Here is a 23,758-nt window from a genome sequence, read left to right on the forward strand (position 1 = left end):
TCTCTTTTAATGTTGGGTGGCCTTTGTTTAGTGAAATAGAGTTCACGTTCTAGAAGCCTCTAACTAGCTAACAGCTATTCTGAGTGCAGACAACACCAACATGTGATGCTGTTGTATTTCAAAAGCTCCAATGACCAAAGTCTTTGTAGTTCACGCACATTTTACATGGTTAGGTTTATAGAATTATATGATTTATACAGCTGTAAAACTCACCTCCTTCAGCAAAATATAGCCGTTCTGGTGCATGCAGAGGTCAAATCCTACAGAAATTTTCTTTTTGAATGTTTCTGCTAAAATAATTTAACGTGAAACTGAAGATAGTGCATTAAAAAATGTAAAAATGAACCATTATGAAATGTAGGAGGTTGGAGCTGTTTGAGATGACATTATTACATTTGGTTCTTGGCTGCACCCAACTAGCAGGAAGCGGCCCGTCATGGCATTTGTAACATTCAACCAGAAGCAGCAGGTCTTTTACTATCATTATAATTTATCGTTACTCCCATCAACGTGTGATTTTATCTATCTTAGTTTTTCTTTTGTTATCTTATGTTTCTTTTGTACAAAACTATGTAATCTTTCAGTAGCATTCTGTCTTAGTGTCTGGCTAATGATGGTAAACTGTGCTGGTTCAGATGCAACAACACAGACCCAAATCATAATACCACCCACATGTTGCCCAAAATCCAATTCTTCCTCTAAATTGCAGTTTATATCTTGTAAAAACAAAAACAAATTACTAGCTAAACTGTTGTAGTTCTAGTTCTTGTTTTTTTCTGTTAAACAAAACATCGGTCCTCTGAGTTAAAATCTCGCTAATGACTTTTTTTAGACAGTTATTCATGAAAGTTGGTCTCTGAAAATGAACACTTGTGACACTTTTTGATTCTCAAGTACCATTTATAAAAGTTAACAAACCTGGTCAGTTGAAGGCATTTGACTCTTGTTGCACCTCTGCTTCCTTCTGCTACACTCTTGGTCTTCCAGGTTTTCATAATCAGCTGCATTTGCTTTTCCAATGGTAGTAAATTACATAAAATATCAAACTTTTAATGTTATAATGGAACAAAAATCTGCTTGGGTCCAATTTGGGGAAAATATTGTTTTTTTGTAGTTTTACAAAGTTCAAATCAGTTCAGTTCATTTAAATAGTGCTAAATCACATTTCAAGGAGCTTGAGAAAGTAAAACATTCCAATTGAGTTCAGTTAATTTTGTCAATCTAATCTAAGGAGCCCAGCAGATTGTATCAAGTCACTGACTTGTTGTGTCAGAGTCTTTACAGCAATCCCCAATAAGCATGCAGCAACGGTTGAGAGGAAAACTCCCTTTTAACCGGTATAGTTTATACTAACTTTCAGGGAAATAAATTGCAGTTTATCAGAGTAATAGGTACAAAAGTAATAATTATTTAATGTATAAATGTGAGGTGCTTTTCAAACAATGGAACAAATAAAGCAAACGTGCTTCTGATAAGACTTCCCCTACAGTGTGCTACACATCCTCACGTCTGATTGGTTTACCTTTTATAATTTGTTGGGGCTTTTGCAGTTTTATGTGATTATTATGTGTTATGATTCTGTATTAGTTTGGCTGCAGGCATGTCGCTCTGTTTTGTTTATCCATTCAATAAATCACCATAGGGTTTATATTTAAAGTAAACCCCCTTTACTTTCTGAGTAATGCCTCTGAAATATGTAGAATTTCACATGCTTGATGTTGTTAGGAGAGAAGAAAAACATGTGAGTTTTTACCAGGTGTGTCAGAGAATATGCAGAGAAGAGTGCAGACGCAGCATAAACAGCTCTGCATATCCAATTTCCTGCAAGTTATATGGACTAAAACTACTAGTGTATTAAAGCAAGTGAAACGGGGTGAGTTGTGTTATGCTAATAGGTGCAGGTCTATAAAAACGTTTTTTTTTTCAAATCGGTCTAATTGATGTTCTTGTAAAATCTAGAGCAATATTACTTGTTAGCTAACAGATTTAGCTGTAAATTCAGATCATGTGATGAACTCTTCACTCATTTACACTCAGTTAAAGTATTCTTTTTTGTATTAAAGAAGACACAAGCACATACCAATTCCACTTAATTAAAGAGGGATGTGCTAGCATGCTCCAGAGAGACCCTTGAACATTATACACACAGAAAGGTCGCTGTATTTGACAGCACAGTGCATTGCAGAATTGATAAGTCTGTCTTGTGGTCTCAGATGGAGTCAACACAGCGCTGGGACGAACAGACCGATGGCTACCCATATCTGCTTTGCCTACCAAGTGGCATTTAGCTTTTTTTTTTCTTTTTTTCTTCAAAGTATCTCCGCTCTGCCAAGACCTCTCCAGCGCTATGTCCTGAATTGTTCATGCCTGGAAAATCACCAACCAAATGTTCAGCTCATTATAATGATCATCTGCAATTATTTTCTTTGCCCTTTTCACAATATATAGCTCTCTAAAGCCTGTGCCTACTCATTCATTTTACAGCATCTGCGGCTTTGCGTCCCCGACTCGGTCCTTCTCATTATGTTCTCATTGTACCTGAGATTAATTTCCTCATATCCCAGGCTCTATACGAGTGAAACACAGGGAGCGGCATTAAAGGAGGCAAAGACATTTTCAGCCTTTGGTATCGTTTATTTCAGAGGTGTAGTGTGTAGTGTAGCGGTTTAGTGGGGAAGGACTGTGCAAGCATTTCCTAGAATAACTCTTGGCTGGTAAGCCACCCGTGGTCTATCTCTGTATGGTCCTGAGAGATTTGACTCAGAAGTGATAGTTTGTCTGGTTTTCCTGTGTTATTCAGGACCCAGCTCTAAATTTGCTACCAAGGTGCAGCATATTCAGGGTTGTGCCTCTCCACCTTACCTGTTGTCAGAAAAAGAAACAAGAACTTTTGTGCAACTTTGTGGTTTTTTTTTTTCAAAGTTAAGGATGGGCAAAAAGTTGTTTGCCCTTCACCGTGTTACCTCACAATGCTTCGTGGTTGGCAGTCATAATCTGCCATCACTGCAGCAGTGTGTTACATCACCTGAGTTCCTGAGAAACTATCCACAGTAATAATCAAGGACAGAGTGAGCTAGTCTAGTCGAAGAGTTTCCTCCAAACAGGACGAAGAGCAATTAGAGAATAATCTGTTAACTACGAGCTTGTTTACATTTACATTTTGTTTTAAAAGATTGTTTAAACAGTTTTAACGTAACATTCTGTGAAGCCATAAGGTTGTCGGCCAAACGCTGGCGAAAACTTGAAATTGAAGTTTGCAAGGGAGCTGCAAAATTTCTCCAAAACTTCCAAGAGTTTTTCATATCTGTACATGAGTCACAACACCTTGCTCTTGCATTTCAGAGGTTTAAATATCTTTCCATGAATTTTTTTCTCTTAAAATAGTCACACACCCATGTGACCCGGCCACTTATATAAAGTCTTGCGAGTTGGAATAACCAACCCAATAAGACTCCTGTCACCAACTAGTCGCCAACAATTGCAAACCAGTGATGCTAATATTCAGATCCCAATTTCCCCCTAAGTTATTTCACAGGGCAATTAACCTGGATTACATGTCTACTTAAAATTTCGCTTTAAGATTTTACTGCGTTCACTAGTTTCTGTAGGAACTCTAAAGCATGAATCTGATCAATTTTCCACCCAACAGGATTCAAAGATGATAATTATATTCAAGCTTTCATCTCAGGTAGCAAAAGAAGGATTTGATTAATTCATTGCTTCCTAACTATATGTGAACATTTATGTGACGCGTGAGCAGAGAGCTCAATGTTAAGTGTAGTCAGGTTTTCATTAGTATCCCGTGTTGACGCGTTATCCTTGGGGATGATGAAGTGAGACGATTCTCAGTTTCTTTTGTTCTAATTATACACGTGCTTCATGGCTAACGGCAAAAGAGGTGAGGGCTGGAGAGAAAGAAAGACAGACGGATGGAATAGTGAAAATCGGAGGAACGTAGGTTTTCATCAGCAAAAATAAAGATGCTAAACTCGTGATGAAATATCACCTTTTTTTCATGTGTGCAAGCATCTCTGTGATTAGAAACCTCACTGAATCTTGGTCTCTGAGACGGATGCAGCCAGTCATGATTTTGGGACACTGGTTGCAAAAAAGAGGGTTCAGAGTCTCCCTTTCTTCACTATCAGCCATCTGTGCTTCTGTCAGTGTCCCTCAATCACTTTAATAGAAATTAGCTGGTTCTCATTAAAATGAGCAATGCATCGTCTCTGCGTAGCTCTCTCTCAAGCCTTTAGCTTTGCAACGTGGAATTAAAAAGCAACTCAAACAAGTTCAAAAAGTCATGCACATTCACAGTATTTATGTGCTGGAAAAGTAGGGTGTAATGTTCACACTTAGCCATTTAGAGAGCTTTGTCCTTCCTGCTCAGCCTTAAGGATTCCAGCGAGTGATTCATGCTAGTATTTGGCCTTTTCTTAGCCTGCCCCAGATCTTATCGCAACCCACCAGACTAATTCTGCATTCAGTGGAATGCACACCCGCAGAGAAAGCTTTCTCCAACTTATTGAAATGCGATGAGCGCTGTCTTGTCAGTTGTAAAATTGTCTGAAACCAAGACAAAAGCAGTGGAACTGCTAGCTCATAAATCACTGTGCAACATTCCCTTTGACACTTGCTAACTCAACATCCTACTATTATCAGGCTTTGCCAAATATCACTGCACAGATACTGAGCCACTGTGCAGAATCAATGAACTAGTCAAACAGCTGAGGATTGAAGAGCTCTGTTTGGATGGAAGAGTTGATAACAATACTGCGCCCAGAATGTTGTCCTGCACTTCTCAGTCATGAGAGAAATCATTTTTCTGTGTGTATAAATATTCAGCAGAGTTAAGCCAAATGGCAATTTCTCTACATTCTATATGCCACGTCTGTTTATCCGTATATGACTCTGGCTCGCCAGAAGGATTCCCAAATAAGGCCTGAAAGATCATTGCCGCAGTCTTGGCTGTTTTAAGTAGTTCTGTCAATCACTAACGTGTTGACAACACTCCCTCTGCATGCAATTTTTCAGAGTACACAATAATTTACATGCTGCAGCTGGACGTTCTTGCGCCGGCTACAACATCGCCTTGGCACAGGGACAGCTCTACATTTTGAAATATGCTGCACACTCTTGTGCTTGCAATTTGGCTAAAATGGTCCCCCCTTGAATAACGAGAATGTACATATCTTAATCTCATTTGATAGCTGTGCCTAGACAGAGTAATCTCTTCCAACATTATGTGCAGCATGAAGCTTATCTCTTTAAAGAGGATGCTTTTTCTTGTTTTACCATGAAACTGCTTCTGACTGAGAGAGCTTCAAAGGGCTCCTTTGTTTCATAATGTGCATGCAGCTCATTCATAGGGTTGATCTTCTTCTTATTCCCTCCCCCTGCTCTGCTTTTCTCATCTTTTTCTGTCCCTTTTTCTCTGTCTCAGTCTTGCTTCATCCCTCTCCTCCCTCCACTGATGTGTGGATCTCCACCTTACACAATTTATTGTAAACATTACGAAGGCATTTAGTCTTAACAACTACTGCCAGGTCTTCTGGTTTCTCGTGTGGATTACTGGTGCATTTCACTTCATTTGCTTCCAGCTTTACTTTGAGTCGATTTGAATCTTCTTGAGCAAAAAGCCCTTTCCAATATGTTGGATTTTTCTCTTCCACTTCTTTTAATTCAAGGTGATCCAGTCTTGTACAGTAGCTAAATACAAGCCTATTGGTGTGTCTCCATTTTCCTTCTTTTTCTCTCTGATAATGATTCTGAAATGGTGCAAGGTTGCCTGCTCTATTCTAACATGACATGAGATAGGAGGATAAAGCGAAACCTCATTTTAGTGAAGATAAGAGAAATCTGATGAGAAATAGAAGAAGTAAATGAATCCCTTCAACCTGTAGTTACGTGGGAAATGGAGAGATGCAATTTGTTAAAAGGCTTGGTCAGTTTTCAAAGAGATTAATTACTTTTTAAATGGTTTCCCTTGATTGAATTTATTAGGTATGTTTAAAAAGAATCAAAATATGAAATTGCTGTGGATTAGTGTGTTTGCACATGTATCCAACTGACAGGAGTAAAGTACAAAAAGCATCTGTTAAACTTTACTCCTGCTTTTGTTATCAAAATGGTTAAAGAGGGTAGGAAATTAAGCTGTTTAATACAAGAAACAGGATGTTTTGTGATAAAAACATGTCAAGACACTGTAATACTGTCCCGAAAAACGGGATTTTCTTACTTTAGTGCTTTTGTTTTTTAAAAAGGTTGCCTCAAGTTAATAAAAATAAATTCCTAAAAAAAAAAAAAAAACATGATTTTTTTTACACTGAAACAAAACTATGTTGTGCTATTCTAATTGTCAGCTTTAGTCGTAAGCACAAAATAACCAAAGATGTCTTGTCTTTACAGAGTGTCAATGAGTTTGGCTTAGACATCATTGAAACCCCCGAAGGTGACAAGTGGCCTCAACTCATTGTTCAGCAGAACCTTGATCGGGAGCAAAAAGACACCTTTGTAATGAAGATCAAGGTTGAGGATGGTGGCAGCCCCCCCAAATCCAGCACTGCCATTCTCCAGGTCACCATCTCCGATGTCAACGACAATCGTCCAATCTTCAAGGAGAGTGAGTTGGAGGTCTCTGTACCAGAGAACGCTCCTATGGGGACGTCGGTTGCACAGCTTCATGCTACAGATGCAGACTTGGGCTCCAATGCACAAATCCACTTCGCTTTCAGCAACCAGGTCTCCTCCTCAACCAAACGTCACTTCACCATTAACAGCTCTACTGGGCTGATCACTGTGAAGCAACCGTTGGACAGGGAGGTCACTCCTGTTCATAAACTCATTGTCCTCGCCAGTGATGGCAGCTCAACCCCATCCAGAGCTACGGTGATTGTTAATGTCACAGATGTTAATGACAATGTTCCATCTATTGACACTCGCTACATTATCAACCTGGTTAACGGAACTGTTTTGCTGTCGGAGAATGCACCCCTCAACACCAAAATAGCCCTTATTACTGTTACTGACAAGGATGCAGATCTGTATGGCAAAGTGGCTTGCTACACTGACCATGACGTTCCTTTCCGGTTAAAGCCGGTCTTTAATGATCAGTTCCTACTAGAAACAGCTGCCCCTCTGGACTATGAGACAACCCGGGAATATGCTATTAAGATAGTGGCCTCGGACAGAGGGACGCCACCTTTGAACACCTCAGCTATGGTCTTAATTAAAATCAAGGATGAGAATGACAATGCACCCATCTTCCCCCAGCCTGAAATTCAGCTTTCCATACCAGAGAACAACGACCCCTCTACACAGTTAATAAAAATCAGTGCCACAGATGCAGATAGCGGATACAATGCTGAGCTCATTTATACTCTTGGCCCTGATGCACCTGATGGGTTTAATGTAGACAGACAGACAGGGATTCTCTCTGTTGGGAAGCACCTGGACAGAGAGAAGCAGGAGAGGTACTCTTTCACTGTCATAGCAAGAGACAATGGCTCTGCACCCCTACAGAGCAATGTCACCGTTAGGCTAATTGTCCAGGACCTTAATGACAACAGCCCAGCTTTCACACACCCTGAGTACAACTTCTACGTGCCTGAGAACTTGCCTCTGTATGGAACGGTTGGCTTAATCACAGTGACTGATGCAGATGCAGGAGATAATTCTGTTATAACCCTGTCCATTTTGAATGGGAAAGACAATTTTATCATTGACCCACATACTGGTGTGATCAAACCAAATATCACTTTTGACAGAGAGCAGCAAAGCTCCTACACATTTATGGTTAAAGCGGTTGATGGAGGGCAGCCCCCCAGCACTTCTTATGCCAAGGTCACTATTAACGTAGTCGATGTGAATGACAATCGTCCTGTGTTTGTCATGCCTTCCTCCAATTATTCATATGACTTAGTGCGGCCTACCACCACGCCTGGTTCTGTGGTCACTCGAGTGTTTGCCATTGACAATGACACAGGTATGAATGCTGAGCTGCATTACAGTATCATCAGCAGCATCATCATCACATCTAGGGTGTCTCCTCGAGGTCTCTTTTCCATCGACAAAACAACGGGTAACATAACACTGCAGGAGAAAATAGTATTAGCTGATCAAGGACTGCATAGGCTGGTAGTCAAGGTCAAAGATTTAGGCCAGCCTGAGTCATTACACGCTATCACTCTAGTTCACCTGTTTGTGAATGACTCTGTATCAAATGCAACCTTTATCCAAGAGCAGCTGCTGAAAAGCATGGAAACGCCGTTGGATCGTAATGTAGGGGACAATGAGGTAACGCCTCAGGCTAATGGATATGTAATTGTCGTCATTGCTATCATAGCAGGAACCATGACTGTCATCTTGGTGATTTTTGTTACTGCCTTGGTGCGCTGCCGGCAGACACCAAGACATAAGGTGGTACAAAAGGGGAAACAGAGTGGAGAGTGGGTGTCACCCAATCAAGAGAACCGTCAGATCAAGAAGAAGAAGAAAAGGAAGAAGCGATCCCCCAAAAGCCTTCTCTTGAACTTTGTGACTATAGATGAATCAAAGCCTGAAGACCCCACACATGAGCATGTTAATGGCACACTGGATCTTCCTGTGGAACTGGAGGAGCAAACCATGGGAAAGTACAATTGGGCAACCACACCCACGACCTTCAAACCTGACAGCCCAGATTTAGCCAAGCATTACAAATCGGCATCCCCTCAGCCTACATTTCAGATCAAACCAGAAACTCCAGTGGCACCTAAGAAACACCACGTGATCCAGGAGCTCCCCTTGGACAACACGTTTGTGGTGGGCTGTGACTCACTCTCCAAGTGTTCCTCGACTAGCTCCGACCCATACAGTGTCTCAGAGTGCGGCTGTCAGGGGGGATTCAAGACTGCGGGGCAAATCACCACCCGGCAGGTAATTCATGACTTCCTTTTTAAACCCATCCACACTAGTTCCCACTCTCACACTCCCATTGCTGTTCCTTGGTAGGTTGATGTAAAAGAGGGAGGGTGGAAGCATGAAGCCAGGGGAACTACACATAAACCATGACCATGTCTACATAAATGTCACTTGCACTTAAACATGGGAATGGCACATAATTAATCACAATTATTAGTCCAGACCTTCCACTGTACTGTTAATTCCAATTTTCATCCTCCAGCCACAAGTGTACTGCCAAAATGCATTCTAAGGTTAATTTTGAATTCACTAGCTTCAGTAATAAGAGAGATGATGGCGCCCAGACATTTTTTACCTTGGCGGTGATTAGTTGGTGGCAGCAGCTTGATTTAGAGGGCTGTATGATGGGGGACAGTGATTGAACTCTCCACTGATGAATTTAAGGTTTTAAGGTCAAGAGGAAATGGAGCTGTGTATTTCTGGCAGATTTGTTTAATAACGCATGTAAAAAGATTCAAAGGCTGCTCATTTCATCAGGTAGTCATTAAGCCAGAAAGTGTGCAACACAAGTACAAACACAAAAAGGCTATTGGTGTACTAGAGTGATTTGACAAATAACCTCACTCTATTTTTTTTGGCTTCTTTCCTTAAAACAGTGTCTTGAATGTGCCACTGAGGCTTTGTAAAAGTGAAGCTAATTTGAATACTAAGGCACAGCACAGCGCTTCTGATTCCCTAAAAGATATGTGCCAAACGTGAAGTGCCCCAATAAATAAAAGCTGGCAAGGAAAATAAATGTAAATCAGATGTGAGTAGAGGTGGCCTTACTCAGTCCTGACAGCCCAAGCACAGCGCTGTTTGGAAGACTGAGTGCTGCTCGGGACAAGGGAGGGGGTCACGAGGATCAAGGTGATGCAGAGCCTTGAGACCAATATAGTTAAACACCAAGGGAGCAATAGTCCATAAAAAAAGCCTGCCAGGCCAACTCTGCACTAAGCCCATAAATGTTCTCCTTTAATGACCCCAATTATTGTTATAAATGGCATATGTAGATACACACTCTTGCAGTTTTTTTAAATTAGCTGATCTCTGAAAAGATCTTTCCCACTTTGACGCTTTTTAGTGAGTGTCTAACTCAGAATAATGCTTATTGTTGTATCTCTAATACGTGATTATGTGTTTGACCTGCCGTCATCTGCACAGCTGAATTAAACAGGGCTGACTAGTGTGAGCACAGGAGGGTCATTTACTCATAGCGACACAGACCTTGCCGTAGCTTTAGCTCCGTCTCAAACATCCTCCCATCGTAGCAATTTCCTTTTAACCTGTTTCATTAGGAGTTTTCTTTTTTTTAAGCTTTTTGAAGCTGTGTTTGTTGTTTGGTTGTATGGGCTTTGGTTTCTGTTCGAGTTTTGAGCATAATTGTCGTAACTGCCACTCATCCATTTCTGGGTCAATTTCACGATATTGCATCAATAACATATTTAAAATTTTATTTATTCAGAAGGTGATCTCCTTTGTGTGTGCCTTCAGCCTTATATTGCTCATTGTTTTCTACATGTCTGGTTGTATCACGCCTTATTTCCCTCACATTATCCTTCTGTGTGACGCGTAGCAAGCATTCCTCATAGCATAGCTGCATTAAATGACTGTTGATCCTGTAAAGTATCGTACTTAGCCTAATTTATGAAGACACCCACACAGAGCTTGCAGTCATCCCCCTCATCCACCTTTTATTTGAAACTCTAGTTAAGAGCTTTGCCCTGCCATGGTACATCATACATAAGCCTGCTACATGCCCCTGGTGTTGAAGATTTAATCCATAATGTGTTTATACGACACACTGTCAAGTTGTCAGCATGCTTTTCCCCTTTTTCACGTAACAACTTCCAGAAAAGATGCAGAAATATTCCAATTATGTTCGACAATTCTGAGTTATTATCCCTTGTGAATTTAATGCATCGCAGATTTAAATTGATTCTCAGTTATGGTGCTGATCAGAGTGGAGCATTTTTATGCAGATAATTTAAAAATCTATGAATATTTGATTAGCAAACATTCTTCAGGCTGTGTTTGTATCCGGTTCTTCCTAAGGTGTGTTTATTCACTCCTCTTTGTGAGATTTCACATGACAGCCCTCTCGGATTTGAATGTGAAATAGTTTTACCAATAGAAAATTCTATTTTCAAAGATGATATTCTCATTGGATACAGCTGTCTTCAACACTGACAGAATATCTCATTTTTTCGATCGCCTTAAGCAAGTGGCAAGTGATTCCTCCCACTTTTACATTTCCCCCCAGTTTAAAAGTGTGCTTATTTAAAGCCCGTGTCATGGAAAAAGACAGTATGAAGCTAGGCCCAATGAGAATTGGTGGCTGTAAGGTTAATTAAATGCACTAAAGGGTTAATCACTCGTAATACAGTATGATTAAAATCACCGTAATTGGTTTGCGAATGAGGCTGATAAGGAAGAGGGAAAGAGGCAGCTGTCCTTTAAGATTATCAGGAATGCCACAAACTATCCGTGGGCGATTCAAGTGATGTGAAGGTAGATGACCGGCAGCCCTGTTTGCCCGGGCCCAATTACAATTTCATCTCACTTTGATTTAATCTTTTGTGCTTCCGTTCTTTTCTTTAAGAAATTCTTCTTTTCTTTCCCAAGTCCTAAGAAGAACACTTGAAAACAGCACTTCAAAAGATGTTGTTCTTGGCTTTTTTTTTTTTTTTTACTTTTTTATTAGACAAGGTAGAAAAAAAGGGAATACGCAAGCACTCTGGAATTTGTCAAGACGATCTGAAGTGCTGTTGTGAAAACCAAAGCGGCATTTGTTCTTTCAGTGCCAGACTTTCTGTCTCTCTTCAGCGCGACCTATAATGCCAGAACTCCAAAAGCAGAGATCAGAGGCACGTTGTTGTTTCTTCTTCATCAAAGTGACAGACAAAGCTTTAGTGACTTGGTATTGCACCCAAAGTCGGCCACAACAGTCCTCATAACTAACTAAAGAAATAAAGATCATTCCACCCATGGAATAACAATCAAGAGGGGAACGCAGGAGGAGATAATTACGGTTGAAGGTCACCAAAATGTTTTCAGGGACTTTACAGATGTAGCTGATAAGAAGTAAAGCTTGTAAAAACACTTCAGAGACTGCAGATTTGTGCCACCATATGGCTTCATTATACAGCGAGAGCAGTATTTGCAAATGCCAGCCATCCCTTTTTCACCCCCCCACCCCCCCACCCATTCTCTTCACCGTCTCATCATTTGCTTTTAACCCCCCCCACCCCCTTTGATATTAGAGGTCAGTCTGCCTCCAGTGATGAGGAGCGCTTGTTAGAGCTTTTGAGGGGACAGATCAAATAACTACCAGCTTTAGCGGTTCCAGACGTCACGTTTAATACACAGAAGAAAAAAAGGGTTAATGAATTCCTTTGTTGAAAGGTTGCTGTTTTCCAAATGCAACCTCCTGTGGCAAAATGCAGAATTATGTTTTGTTAGTGCTGTTTAGTATCGCACATGCATAAATTACACTTTGATTAAATACTCCTTAGAGTAATGGATCTGTTGCTTTGCCTCACTTAGGTTTGCTTTTCTCACATTTGTTGTTTTGTGACTTAAAAGCGCTATAGAAAGAGGTCATATATGTATATATATGTACATATATATATATATATATATTTATTTTTTTTCGCAAATGACTTGTGGAAACAGAAACTCAACGTTCCCGTCATTCAGACTTTTGGCATCATGATTGTGGTTTTGCTTGTTTTTTTACCATTATCATTCCGTCTTCGTTTGATTTCTGTTGAGCCATTGCGTCTGCAGTCACTGTGTATGTCTGATGTAAAGCACTGCCAGGTCAGATTGATTATCCCTGTTCTTTTGGATATCACAATATCTTCTGTACATATCAGAGGACCCATTGGCAAGGGTCCGAATGAAAGAGCGGGCCTAAATTGATTCAAACGTTTGTTTCAGGGGAAACTGGAGAGTGCTGCACTAGTGTGGTGGGAGACAAAAAATGACAAAATAAAGATACAAATTGGGAGTTATAATTGGATACGACTGCATGCTCTGATAAGTACAGGAAAACACCCAAACCTGTGACACCTGGAGCATTCTTCACGGAAACCTGACATGATAATGACTTGATTGCCAGCAGCACCTTGTATAATGCTTTTCTATTGATGCATTTTTGTCACACACTTTTTCCCAGAGATGTTTTTTCTTTTCGATTCATTCATTTTTTTCAATTTAGCCTCACACTGATAAGCCTACAGCTTAGGTTGCTCAGAGCTCGTTGACATTGTAACGACAATCTCCCTATATCTGTCTGTCTCTCTATATTTCAGGAGATGGCACTGAACCCACCACACTATGGCACACTCTGTGGCACAGGTACAGCTCGCTCCCACAGGATTAAAATCAATCTCTAGCTCCCACTTCCTAAAGCGAGACAAAAGAGAGAGAAAAGAGAGGGCAGAGAGAATGAGAGACAGAGAGAGGAAAGAAGGAAGAACTGAAGAGGTGAAACGAGTACTTTACTGTCTCTGCAGCCTGAAAGCGCACATCTTCATTCAATTGAGATGAATTTGGAAAGGAGGGGACGTGTGGATGGACAGGGTGTGGGCGGCTAAGAAAAGGAGACTTCATGTTGTTAACTGAAACTTGACAAAGCTCCTTTTGTGAAACCGTTGGAGATTTTTAAATGCTTTACCGAGTCCCATGCTACGTACGTATTACCTGTTCCAGTGAGGATGACTTGCCCTGGACTTTGCCCCCTCCCTCCCAAACTCTGCCCCGACCCTTCCCCGAGTTTGAGCTCTCAGTCTGTAACATAGTTGTCAGTAGATCTGTACAATATGTTTATATGTATGTATGTATGTATATCTATCACAAACTTGATGGTGTTTATATTTATTGACTGCATTTCTTTGCCTTGTTTTCAAAACTGCCTGGTGGCCATTTTATTTTCTTACCTTATATGTTTTATATTATTGTTAATTACTGATAATGTATTTATGCTGCAAGGCCTCGGAGGCTAAGTGAGCGAGCCCACTCACTCTCTGGTACTCTCTTTCCTTATTTCTGCTCCATCTTTTGATGCCGGCGATGGCGTTGGCAGTGAGGCTCGCGTAGAAGAAACACACCCAGCCCCTCCACACGACAACGGTGCTTTTCTTTGTGTGCTAAAGATTGCCGAGCTGTTATTACACAGGGAGAAATGGTAGGACAAGTTTAATACTTTGAGCTAAGCCACAATCACAAGAGACTAACTGCTCGGGTCATAATCAAAAGCTGTTTATGTAGGGCAGATCTGAAGCGTGCTAAGCCTAACCTTTTGTGAGTCGCTCTCTGTTCCTAAATCGGAAGTGATTTACCCATGAGATCTACGTTTAAATGACTCCAGATGGTAAAAAAGGAATAATAATAATAATAATAATCCTCAGGCAGCGGTTAGATGGTGAGGCAAAAAGGACTTGTGCACTTGTCTAAGCAGACTAAAGCACTTCTTTTTGCTGAACATGAAAAAGGCATACAAGACTTGCTTTAACAACAGCAATACAATTTACATTTAAAGGAAGGAAATGTATTTTTAGAGCAGATTTCTGCTCTGATTTCATCGACTTACTCCGAGTTGAGTCATGTCTACTGTAAACAACTGGCTTTGACGGTTAGCAGTGTTCTTGTTCCTGTAACACGGTGAGCCAAAAACGTATTTGCTAGGCTTACCAGGCACCTTCAGCACGGACACACAGAGTTAGAGTCATTACGATAGACATAGGCCGTGTGTTCACTCAGAAATGGACCAGAGGCCGTTCCCCTTCTGTGAGAGAGACTGGATGAAGGCAAATCAAATTACTGCACGGAACAGAAGCCCCTTTTTGGATTTTGTTCCCATCTTAATTTGCCATGGCTGTACAGACTATGTCTATTTTAAAGCTTTTGATTTCATGTGCCCCTGCTTCTCTGTGAGACAGGCTGTTACTATTATTAATATTATTATTATTATTATTATTTGAGAAGGGTATTTTTGTGCCATTATGCTACCCAATGTATTCACTACTGCGTAGGAGCCACGGTGACCTATATACACAGCATCTTAGCACTGTGTAATAATTAGATTTACCTGAACTTTGAGGGTAAAAAGCTTTTTGTCTTTGTAAGGGAGACAGAAAACCTCACTTTTATTTAATGTGGAGTACAATATGCACCTTACATGATCTTTGTAACTTACTTTTATTTGCCAGTGTGGAGAAAACTGTAAATGTTTTGTTTATGTATGTGTGAGCTTCTGAACTTTATTAAAGTCTTTTGCATCGTACTGAAGATTTGACGACTCTTCTTACTCAACATTTGTGACGTTTACTGTCAGTTTCGATTGCACATGATATCTGCTGTCTGGTCCACGCAAACAGTTAGAATTAAACGCGATAGTCAGGCTGGTTTAGTACTTCAGAATAAGAGTCGCTGTGCTGGTTTGGACACCATTAAGGGTTGCTGTATGCAGTAAGTGCAGACAATTAAATGGCTCATTTCGAGTGCAGAAAAACACCCATTCAGCTCGTCTCCACCATGCAACAGTCTTGCACTTGAAGAGGAAATGAAGTTTTAGATATACATCACTAATTAGGAGGAGATTACGGATAAAAAAAGTTATGTAAATCTGGGGAGAGCGCATCCTTTGAAGTGCACGGACCAAAAACAGCTGAAAACAATCTTTTTTGAGTCCACAATTTTTTTCTCTTTTTCATGAGAACTCATAATGATCGTTTGATAATCGTAGCACTCTTTTTTTTTCCCACATCAAATCCAGAGCTTTACATTTCTGAGAGAGATTGATATGGGAAGGTACAATAACCCAGCCCTCAAACACACTGTTGTGTGCTGTTTATGGAGATTGGATCCAAAAATACAGACATGAAAGGCATAAAGCAAAGCCTGACAACAGAAAATGTTTAATTGCTTATCAAAGTTACCTCCGATTTTTCAACTGAGAGGGAGAGAAAGAGCTAATCAGTCCCCTCGGGAAAAGTGTCCTTGGTGATTTGAGAAAATGGCGCGTACGCAAGAAGAGCAATCTGGTGGTGTGTAAATGTCAGAGTTCTATTAATAGATAAACATTAACCTGCTAAATGCATTGTTTTTACTCCAAAACACAGCTCAAAGAGATCATTGGGTAGCGTTGGCTGCTTTAGCTACACTGTTTGTGTTCACTGTAAAAAAAACAAACGGCATTAATGAGTTTATTTATTTGAGCACATGACTTTTGTTCTGCTGTGGAGGACAAAAACTAGAAATGGTTTGCTGGAACCGGTGAAACGGCTTGTTCGTGCACTGCCCTGGCGATTTCATCATCTATGGAGCAACTTTCTAAAAGTTGTCAGTGTTTTCCTGAAGTAGGTCTTCAGCGAGGAAAAAACAAACTCTCTTTTCTTCCCGAGTTTCTTTGTTGACATATTGATTCATGATTTATGAGGACACATTATTCAATTCCACCTAACAGACCAGGAGGCTCATTCGATGTGGTGAATTTGATTACATCTAATGCAATGATACGTCTGGAGTATAACAGACCCACACGCGCAGAAACACATGTATCCACTTATTCTGTTGTGACGGTGAGACCATCCATAGGGTCTTTAATCGCATTCTACTGCAGTTTCCCTGCTTTGCTGTTTACACTGTGAATGCAGGGAACTTGGTGTCTGTGTGGAAACTGTTTGACAGAGAAAGCAGTAATCAAGCACTTGTGTTTATAATTACTTAAGAATAACAACCCTCAGCATTAATCAGAAATTACATGTGAAGTTTGTTGTTGCAGACAGAAGAGCGGTGACTTTCCCCAACCTTGAAAATGCAATCAGTGCAATCAGTACTCACTGTTATCGGTTCCCTGGCTGAAACGTAAAACTAGAACATATCCGTTATTAATGTATCTAACGTTGCTACAGAGATGGGCAGAAAAACACGCACTCGTTCCATTGATTTTACAAGTCACTTACGCTCTCCTTTGAGGTTCCTGCCGTGCACTGCAGACGGTGTAGAGTGACAATTCAAGATTTCAGGATTGTTTGACCTAAATGATTGCTGCGCTTGCCGTCTCAACTGATCTTTTAAAAGCGCTGTGCCTTTAGTAGGATCAGCACTCGCTGTGGATATTTTAGATTCCTAAACTGGAGTCGAGGCAGCAGTTGTGACAGTTTGGATATATTTCTTTTGTGCTTTCTGCTTGCTTTGTAAATTTGATCAGAGTGGTTTTGGCAGACGTTCATACTTTTATACATTTGGATGGGAACGCACACATTTGTTCTGACTTTGACTTTTTGTGTTTTGTCATTCTGTACCTCTTTTATAAAACACACCTCTCATTTTACTTTGGTAATCTAAACACTACAAATTGGCCAAAAATCCAAAGCACTTAATGTCATGGGTGTCTACAGGAAGGTGAAAGTCAATTTGCCACGCAGCGAGCATGCTCAGGTTATGATGTGAACTTGTCCTGGAGCAATGGCTGTCTAAGCAGAAGCTATTTATGCATGAGCTGTGCAGTGGTGCAGGAAACAAGAAGGTGCTGGTTTTCTGTTGCACTCCAAGGCAACACTCTACACGATTGCTGCCAAATCTTTGCCAAACTGAATAATTCAATCACGGTCTGTGCAGGACTAGCTACCTTTCTTGTTTCTGTGTGTGTGTGTGTGTGTGTGTGTGTGTGTGTGTGTGTGTGTGTGTGTGTGTGTGTGTGTGTGTGTGTGTGTGTGTGTGTGTGTGTGTGTGTGTGTGTGTGTGTGTGTGTGTGTGTGTGTGTGTGTGTGCAACAATCAAATCTGTGTGAAAGCCCGCCGAGCGGTTCTCTCTGACACACGGAGTGTGGCCGTACAGCTCGGAGATTGTTTTCATAGAAAGCAATTGTGTTGATTAAACGAGGTGTGACTGTGGCGCGCGGATCTGAAGAGCATCGATTGCTTGTACGATTGTTTGTTCCTTGTTAAAAGTGTGATCTAAAACTGTGGCTGCCGATGGCGTGCACGGAGCATATGGTTCACGAGAGAGTCTCCAACGAAGGTTTGTCTTCTCAAAACTATCCCAAGGAGGAAGTCATTGTGATCGGTAGTGTGGGTTTAAAAAATGTCCTCGTGTTCACCAACACTGGTAGTGATTTAGCTTTGTCAGAGCATGTGTGTGTGTGTGTGTGTGTGTGTGTGTGTGTGTGTGTGTGTGTGTGTGTGTGTGTGTGTGTGTGTGTGTGTGTTAATACAACTGTTACAGCAGGGATGGCTGAGCTTTAAAACCTCTCCTGAGTGATATTTCCACCTCCTCTTCACCCTTGTTCCACCCTGCTTTGGGATAATTACATGGTTTAAGGCTTTATTTTTACCCATGTACTTTTAACTTTAATCCTCCTAAACACAAATACTACAAAGATGAGGCTAAAATTGAAAAGGCCAAGCTTTTATCGTGTGTCTTTTTCAAAAATCATTTTAGCCTCTCAGGCAGTGGTTCCAAATCTGGGGTCCTGATTGTTCTCTGTTTAGATAAATGGAGGATGGACGAGCTGTAGTCTAGTCCAGGGGTGGCCTGTCTACCGTTTGACACATATACGGGAGTCATGTGGACCTTTAATGCAACTTAAGAATCAGCTGACGCAGACAGACGCTTTTTGAATCTGTTACAGTTTTTAATAACGTGAAGCCTAATAATGAATCCCAGTACATTAAAACAATATATTTGCCTTTCAACCACACATTCTTCCTATACATGGTAAACAGGACCACAGGCTGACTCTGACATGCACTAAAAAGGTAGATGTGTGTGTACAAAAGTCACAGCATGCGTGTGTGTGCCTGCTTTGTCTTCTTGATCCCCAGTGAGTCGTGGAGGATGGCTGCTTATACTGAGCCAGGATCCTCTGGAGGTTTCTTCCTGTTAAAAGGGAGTTTTCCTCTCCACTGTCGCTATATGCTTGCTTAGTATGAGGATTGCTGTAAAGTCACTGACACTAGTCAGTGACTTGATGCAGTTTGCTGGGTTCCTTATATAGGAAACATTATTTCTGATTGGCTTAATGAACTGACCTGTATTGGAATGTTTATTATGTGAAGTGCCTTGAGACGACTCTTGTCGTGATTTGGCGCTATATAAATAAACTTGAATTGAATTGACAGCATGAAAAAAAATCCCAGTTTGTGCAGTTGGAACAAACCAGGTCACTTCTCACTAGCATAGCTCTGTGTGGGTCACTGCTCAGCGTTTGACTTTATCAAAGCCTGTGTGATCAGAGTTGGATGACAAAACGTAAAATTCTTTCAAATATTAAAAAACTGAATGCATGTCAACAATAAAGCATCAACACATTAACCAGAGCTTCCAACCAGTTCAGGGAATAATGCCTTCGCTCAAGAGGAATGACTTTTGTTGACACATTTATTATGAGATGCAGTCGCTTGTTTGCAAGCTGAGGGAAGCTCGACTTACAAAACAAGTCACCGACTTAAAGACGTCGTCCAAAGGAGCACTGCGTCTGTGTCCTCCTTAATCCGGGTAATCCTTGCGGAGAATTCTTGATTTGCCTTTGTAAAAGAGATTGGGAGATGATAAGATGCTCGTCCGCCTCCTTAGAATAGCTGATAATCTGGTTTGAACAGAGGACTCAGGGGGTACTTAGCCAGCCTTAACATTTGCCCAAGCAGATGGCACTGACAGAGGAAGGCACAACCTTACCCCCCCCCCAACTCCTCCTCCTCCGCGTGGGCCTCTTCTGGAGAAAAAAGGAAAAAAAAAGAACAGTGGGATAATAATCAATGCTGTTTATTTTGCTGTTTGACTCTTTAAGTACTTTCAGTCTGATTATGAGCTTTTGCTGGGATAACAGAAGAGTGCAGACAAAAAAGTCTGCTTCCCATGAATGCATGAGAACAATCCGATGGTTATGTTCAGTTGCAAATGTTATTAGAATTAACTGGACACCAGCTGTTACACACAAGCTATGCTGTTTGTTGCTTATTGTAAAAAAAAAAAAAAAAAAAAAAAAGATCAATACTTCTTTCTTTACAAAAGCATGCCCACGTCTATGCTAACATACAAGCAAGCTAACATATGATACAGCTGCATGTATGCCACTGGTTTCTTGAGCCCACGTCCTAACCTAATGCCTCCGGCAATTTTCTGAGCACGGACTGGACACCTGCAGCAAAAAGCCTTTGGACAAATGAGATCAACCCATGGACTAATTAGAGCTGGGCTCAGCGTAAGTGGGCCGCCCGGAAAAGCTCTACATGTGCTGGAGAATTGCTTAACCAAAACATTTAATTCATCTAGTTATTTTTTTGTCCATCGTTGGAGTTGTGTTTTAAAGGGATGTTGGACAAAGCTCCTCGTAAAGGAACACAAAAATTAAACAAACAGGACACACATCCATCCAACTAATCCAAGTTAGTCTATGTGTGCTCTCCTCACTGAGACAACACAAACAAAACTTTTTATACGCAGAAAAAACATTTCCAATCTGTTGCTGTAACTTACGCCAGATATGTGTGCCCCGGTTTGGTTTAATTGTAATTTGCTGTTTGGGCTTTCTGACAGCAAAGATGTGTTGAATTTTGTATGTAAGCATGCATGCATCAGATCCAGTAGAGAATGATGAAACATGTACAGCTAATGCCAGGTGGTGGTAATGCACACTGAGCAGCACAGTTGCACCAGGGTTTCACAGACATTTCTTTGACTAATTAATCTGATTATGCATTTCAGCTGAAAAATCTGTGACCTTTAAAAACACGTGAAGCTACATGAACTATATCTCACTATGAAGCTGAAGCTGGCTGGAGCTTAAAACATGAAAGGATAATAGAATCAAGGATATTTTCAAGAGTCTTCGTAAATAATGCTTGTGATATTCACCAATGGTTATTAAAAATTGATGTGCATCCAGTCTTCAAAAAGAGCAGCAACTCATTCCCAAGATCAGTCACACACATTATTAAACGTCTTTCAGATGGTTTTCAATGCCAGGGCAAGGGAGTAGCGTGAACGGTGGGACAGTTATTGTGAAGTGAAATGACTCTACATCTGCATTTGTCACCCACACTCTGAGATACTGTTTTATTTTATACATTTTCTCTCAACCTGCAGCTTTGCTTCTGATTTCAGTCTCTTCTCGGGGAGAATTGTGAGAAAAAACAGATAATATTGAGTTCATGTACTTTTTTTATGTAGTGTGTGTGTGTGTGTGTGTGTGTGTGTGTGTGTGTGTCTGTGCGTGCGTGCATGCGTGCGTGCGTGCATGCATCCATATGTGTGTGTGTGTATGTGTATGTGTATGTGTGTGTGCGTACGTGTGTGTGTGCGCGCGTACATGCATGCATGTGTGTGTGTGTGTGCTCACACGTGCATGCATGCTTGTGTGTGTGTGTGTGTGTGTGTGTGTGTGTGTGTGTGTGTGTGTGTGTGTGTGTGTGTGTGTGTGTGTGTGTGTGTCTGTGCATGCATGTGTGTGTGTGTGCACATGTGCATGCATGTGTGTGTGTGTGTGTGTGTGTGTGTGTGTGTGTGTGTGTGTGTGTGTGTGTGTGTGTGTGTGTGTGTGTGTGTGTGTGTGTGTGTGAGTGAGGGAGTGATTCAGGTTAAACTATTTTAGTTAGTCCATATGTTCATCACATTTGGCATGTGGACCTAAATGTTGAAAAATCTGTTACATTACCATTTTTTTCTGTGAAAAAAAAGAAACAAAAAGGAAACCAGATTTCTGAGATTAGTGTTGTATTGATTTGAATAGTTGGCAGCTTTAAAGGAAAAGTTCACTGAGAAACTAGCTGTTTTTTAAAATACAGTATGAATGGTCTCTCTGAGTTTAACAGGCAGAATAAACATGAAAGTAGTCTTCTTCTCCTATTTCCTGCGTTAGCTGCTGATAGAAAAAAGACAGGGAAACACTCTGATTAGAAAAGCCTGTCAGATCTGTATCACATTGAAAAATTTACTCACCCATCTCGGCTCGCGATGGGGAAGGTTGTTGATTTAGTGCCCAGGAGAGAGCAGAGCACATTTTGGCTAGTAGATGCTAACTTAACATTAACAACTCCACAACATGGCAGAACTCCTGCAGGCGCTTTATTTGTGGCGATAAAACATTGTTGCAAATTAAACTGAGTCAGTATTAGAGTCACGTTGCTGTTATCCAATCAGAAGAAAGATGTCCTAATATCAGGAAATCAGACTCCAAATCCTGTCGTCTGAAGCTCACTTCTGCTCTGGATCACGTCTAGTTTCTGAAACACAGGTGCACCAGGGCTTTTTTCCCACATAAATCGACTCACAAGGCATTAATTTATACTAGAGACCACTGATAAAGTGTAAAAAAAAAAGTTGCCACACACTGTTCTAAATGCAAACATTTTTCAAAGCTGTAAAAGTACTAAACTGACACCTAAACTGATATTATTGGAACAGATCAATAACTTATACTTTATTTCGCTAGGGGTCTGGGCTGTGGGTTTAAAAGCAGGAAATCGTTCAAAGGAAGACATTCCATTTAGTTTTCGCTTTATGTTTTCACGGATCATAATAATATCAGTATAATATAACTCCTCGTGCATTTCTTGTTAATAAAACCAACCAAAATCGTTTCACCTCTACAGATTTTGGTTCAAGTTATTTCCCTTAATTTAAAATGATAGTTCACGTCTTTGAAGTGGGCTTCCGTGGAAACCTGTGGATACTGTGACATCCTTGCAGGAAGAGTTGTACTGAGCTTGCACTTGTTTAAACAAACTAAACTAAGATATTTTGGAGATTTAGAGTCATTTCAAGATCTACTTTGACCTCACTCAGACTAGCCATTCACTACCATTCTGGTCAGACTTAATCCCTTTCAAGCAGCTGTCTACAACAGGCCTTCCAATAATTGTTCACAACCTATCCACCACAGTCCACCTTAAAAAAATGTCTGAACTTTTACTTTAATGTGACTCACTTGTCTTTTGGAACTTTCTGTGGTCTCGCTACATTGGCTTTGTTTCTGCTTCGCTGTGTTCTGAATTCCAATATACGCTTTCTGCAAGAAAAAAAGGAAAATAGAAATTGTCATGAGAATTGTAGATATATTTTTTAACCTGTGAGTCACAGTATAGACAGGTGCTGCTGGATGAGGCATGCGTGTTTTCAAACCCAGAGGTAATAGACAACACTTCACTGACTTCGGTGAATTGTGCCGACCTTCTCGTATTGTGTGGATGATTGCGTTATGCTCCCTCAGATAATGACTGTGCCCTAGTTTGACTTTGAGGCAGTGACCTGAAATAAGGCACACAAGTGAAATCCGAGTCTGGATGAACCTGGAAGTGATTAAGGTCACCCGAACACACCACATTTGTTTGACACCCCCTTCCTCCCCTCTCCCACCTCTGCCCCTGTAGTGACTTGCATCAGCCAGTGTCTATGGAAGACTTTCAAAGGAGCCCTCCTCAATGCAAACACTGACCATGTACAGCATGTTTAGGAAGCATGTCAGGATGATTAAATGCACTCGTGTAGCCATGAAACTGAGCCCAGACTTTTCCACTTTATTATCCTGTTGGGCACAGGAAGTACGTTGTTTCCTTCTAATATGGCATGAGCTTTATAGATTTCTAGTTACACATAAAGCTCCACCTAACAGGAGACCAAATGCCCCCTCCTTGTCAGAAGTTTCTGACAAACCTCTAGTCCAGTTAAATCCAGCTGTGTTGGTCAAACTTAAAGAGATCCCAGGACCGTTTGAATAGAAAGGCACTTTAATTGTTTACATTTGTTTGAAACGGGATGACAATCTGATATAGAGTGTAATCAAAGAACAGGGCAGTGTTTGCTGCTACTCATG

At 40.8% G+C, this 23,758-nt stretch overlaps 1 protein-coding gene across 2 annotated transcripts in view; it reads left to right on the top strand.

Annotated features, from left to right (window-relative positions):
* Nucleotides 1-23,758, top strand: part of pcdh11 (protocadherin 11) — a 199,194-nt gene that overhangs the window by 6,384 nt on the left and 169,052 nt on the right. The window contains exons 3-4 of one of the 2 annotated variants that reach the window (XM_015946585.3): nucleotides 6,406-8,913; nucleotides 13,254-15,226. In XM_015946585.3, the coding sequence (XP_015802071.1) occupies nucleotides 6,406-8,913; nucleotides 13,254-13,337 (2,592 nt within the window). In that variant the 3' untranslated portion in view covers nucleotides 13,338-15,226. Of the gene's footprint in view, nucleotides 1-6,405; nucleotides 8,914-13,253; nucleotides 15,227-23,758 lie in introns of those variants that run through there. The other variant, XM_015946579.3, reaches the window with a different exon arrangement.

The sequence above is a fragment of the Nothobranchius furzeri genome, chromosome 1 (genome assembly GCF_043380555.1).
Source record: "Nothobranchius furzeri strain GRZ-AD chromosome 1, NfurGRZ-RIMD1, whole genome shotgun sequence".
Lineage (NCBI taxonomy): Eukaryota > Metazoa > Chordata > Actinopteri > Cyprinodontiformes > Nothobranchiidae > Nothobranchius > Nothobranchius furzeri.